The following is a 3,117-nucleotide window of genomic DNA, read 5'->3' on the forward strand; positions in this document are numbered from 1 at the left end:
GGGAGGGGGTGGTGACGATAGGCGGTGGTTGGTCGGTTGGTTGGTTGAGTTGGCCTTTCTAGGGTCAGGGGTCAGGGTTTGATGGGGGAGGGGCGGTGGTAGTTGGTTGGTTGAATTGACCTTTCTGGGGTGAGGGGGCAGGGTTTGATGGGGGAGGGGGCGGTGACGATGGGCGGTGAGTGGTTGGTTGGTTGGTTGGTTCAGTTGCCCTTTCTGGGGTGAGGGGTCAGGGTTTGATGGGGGAGGGGGCGGTGACGATGGGCGGTGGTTGGTCAGTTGGTTGGTTGAGTTGGCCTTTCTAGGGTCAGGGGTCAGGGTTTGATGGGTGAGGGGGCGGTGACGATGGGCGGTGAGTGGTTGGTTGGTTGGTTGGTTGAGTTGACCTTTCTGGAGTGAGGGGGCAGGGTTTGATGGGGGAGGGGGCGGTGACGATGGGCGGTGAGTGGTTTGTTGCTTGGTTGGTTGAGTTGACCTTTCTGGGGTGAGGGGGCTGGGTTTGATGGGGGAGGGGCGGTGAGTGGTTGGTTGGTTGAGTTGGCCTTTCTGGGGTCAGTGGTCAGGGTTTGATGGGGGAGGGGCCGGTGACGATGGGCGGTGGTTGGTTGGTTGGTTGAGTTGGCCTTTCTGGGGTCAGGGGTCAGGGTTTGATGGGGGAGGGGGCGGTGGGTGGTTGGTTGGTTGGTTGGGGAGGGAGTGGGTGCGTTGGGTTAAGGTCAGATGGTTGACTAGGCCTGGTTCTAACCCGCTCCGTCCCTCCCTCAACCCCGCAGGCCCAAGATGGCAAACCCCGACCCCCTGAGGGAGGAGGTGGGTGTCCTCGAACGCGAGTTAGCCAGGGTGGAGGACCACTTGGCGCTGACCAAGGCCGAGAGGGATGAGCTGGCGATAAAGTACAGCGCTGTCTGTGAGAGGGTGAGGGTGAGGGTGAGGGCGGAGGAGGGGGTTGGGGTGGGGGTTGAGTGTGGGGTTGGGGGTGGGTGTTGGGTTGGGGGTGAGGGTGGTGGTGGGGTGTGGGGGCAAGGGAGGGGGTGGGTGTGAGGGTGGGGGTGGGGGTTTCTCGGGGAGGGCGAGCGAGGGTCGGAGGGAGGGAAAGACGGAGGGAGGGAGGGAAGCAGAGGGAACAAGTGAGGGCCCCAGAGCCAAAATAAGGAGGGTGAGCGAGGTGGGGCGGGCGGAGGGAGAGAGAGCGAGGGTGGGAGGGAGGGAGTGAGAGATGGGGTGCGAGTAAGAGAAGGAGGGTGACTCGGAGTGAGGGATGAGGGTATGAGAGTCTCACGTCTGTCTAATGCCTAATGAAGCTTCCACTAATCAGCACTCTGCCCTCTCTCCCTCACTACCCCTTTCCCCTCTCTCTCACCCTCACCACCCACTTCCCCCTCTCTCTCCATCACTACCCCTTCCCCCTCTCTCTCACTCACTCCCCCCTTCCCCCTCTCTCTCCCTCACTCCCCCTTCTCCCTCTCTCTCCCTCACTACTCCCTTCCCCCTCTCTCTCCCTCACTCCCCCTTCCCCTCTCCCTCTCTCTCCCTCTCTCCCTCTCCCTCCCTCCCTCTCTCTCTCTCCCTCCCCCTCTCTCCCTCTCCCTCTCTCTCTCTCCCTCTCTCCCTCATCCTCACCCTCCCTCCTTCCCTCTCTCTCCCTCCCTCCCTCTCTCCCTCCCTCCCTCCCCTCTCTCCCCCTCCCTCTCTCTCTCTCCTTCTCTCCCTCCCTCCCTCTGTCTCTCTCTCCCTCCCCCTCTCCCTCTCCCCTCCCCCTCCCTCCCTCTCTCCCTCCCCCTCTCTCTCTCCGTCTCTCTCTCTCTCCTCCCTCCCTCTGTCTCTCTCTCCCTCCCCTCACTCTCTCTCCCTCTCTCTCCTTCCTCTCCCCTCTCCCTCCCTCCCCCTCTCCCTCCCTCCCTCTCTCTCTCCCTCCCTCTCTCTCTCTCTCCCTCTCCCTCCCTCTCTCCCTCCCCCTCTCTCCCTCCCTCCCCCTCTCCCTCCCTCCCTCTCTCTCTCCCTCCCTCTCTCTCTCTCCCACCCTCCCTCCCTCTCTCCCTCCCTCCCTCTCTCCCCCTCTCTCTCCCTTTCTCCCTCTCACTCTCTCTCTGTCCCACCCTCCCTCTCTCCCTCCCTCTCTCCCCCCTTTCTCTCTCCCTCTCTCCCTCCCCCTCTCTCCCTCTCCCGCCCTCCCTCGCGCGGTATCTCTCCCTCTCCCTCCCTCCCTCTCTCTCTCCCTCTCCCTCCCTCCCTCGCGCGGTATCTCTCCCTCTCCCTTCCTCCCTCCCCCTCTCCCTCCCTCTCTCTCTCCCTCCTTCCCACCCTCCCCCTCTCCCTCCCTCTCTCTCTCCCTCTCCCTCCCTCCCTCTCTCCCTCTCTCTCTCTCCCTCTCCCTCCCTCTCTCCCTCCCTCGCTCCCTCCCTCCCTCTCTCCCTCTCTCCCTCTCCCTTCCTCTCCCTCCCTCCCTCTCTCTCCCTCTCCCTCCCTCCCTCCCTCCCTCTCTCTCTCTCCTTCCCTCCCTCTCTCCCTCTCTCTCTCCCTCTCTCTCCTTCCCTCTCTCCCTCCCTCCCCCTCTCCCTCTGTCCCTCCCTCGCTCCCTCCCTCCAGCTGGAACAGTCTCTGATGAAGGAGGAGGGTGATGAGGTGGTGTCCGGCAGCCCCGAGGGGTCTGAAGCGGCGCGGGTCAATGCGGGTCTGAGACGGCAGCTGGAGGAGGAGCAGATCGCCTACAAGAGGAAGCTTCAAACCTACCAGGAGGGGCAACAGAGGCAAGCGTTGCTGGTCCAGAAACTACAGGGCAAGGTAGGAGAGCGAGGGAGAGAGGGAGGGAGGGAGAGTGGGGAGAGAGGGAGTGGGAGAGGGGGAGAGGGAGGGAGAGAGAGGGGGTGGGAGAGTGGGAGGAAGAGGGAGAGTGGGAGGGGGAGGGAGAGTGGGAGGAAGAGGGAGAGTGGGAGGGAGAGGGAGAGTGGGAGGGAGAGGGAGAGTGGGAGGAAGAGGGAGAGTGGGAGGGGAGAGGGAGAGTGGGAGGGGGAGGGAGAGTGGGAGGGGAGAGGGAGTGTGGGAGGGAGAGGGAGAGTGGGAGGGACGAGGGAGAGTGGGAGGGAGAGGGAGAGTGGGAGGGGGAGGGAGAGTGGGAGGGGG

General features: G+C 63.9%; 1 protein-coding gene across 1 annotated transcript in view; it reads left to right on the plus strand.

Moving 5' to 3' along the window:
- The window catches only part of LOC121273143 (rootletin-like), a 144,757-nt gene that overhangs the window by 2,398 nt on the left and 139,242 nt on the right, over window positions 1-3,117 (plus strand). The window contains exons 2-3 of the mRNA XM_041180103.1: window positions 771-912; window positions 2,584-2,778. Of these exons, the coding sequence (XP_041036037.1) occupies window positions 778-912; window positions 2,584-2,778 (330 nt within the window). The 5' untranslated portion in view covers window positions 771-777. The remainder of the gene's footprint in view (window positions 1-770; window positions 913-2,583; window positions 2,779-3,117) is intronic.

Source organism: Carcharodon carcharias, chromosome 40, assembly GCF_017639515.1.
Source record: "Carcharodon carcharias isolate sCarCar2 chromosome 40, sCarCar2.pri, whole genome shotgun sequence".
Taxonomy (NCBI): domain Eukaryota; kingdom Metazoa; phylum Chordata; class Chondrichthyes; order Lamniformes; family Lamnidae; genus Carcharodon; species Carcharodon carcharias.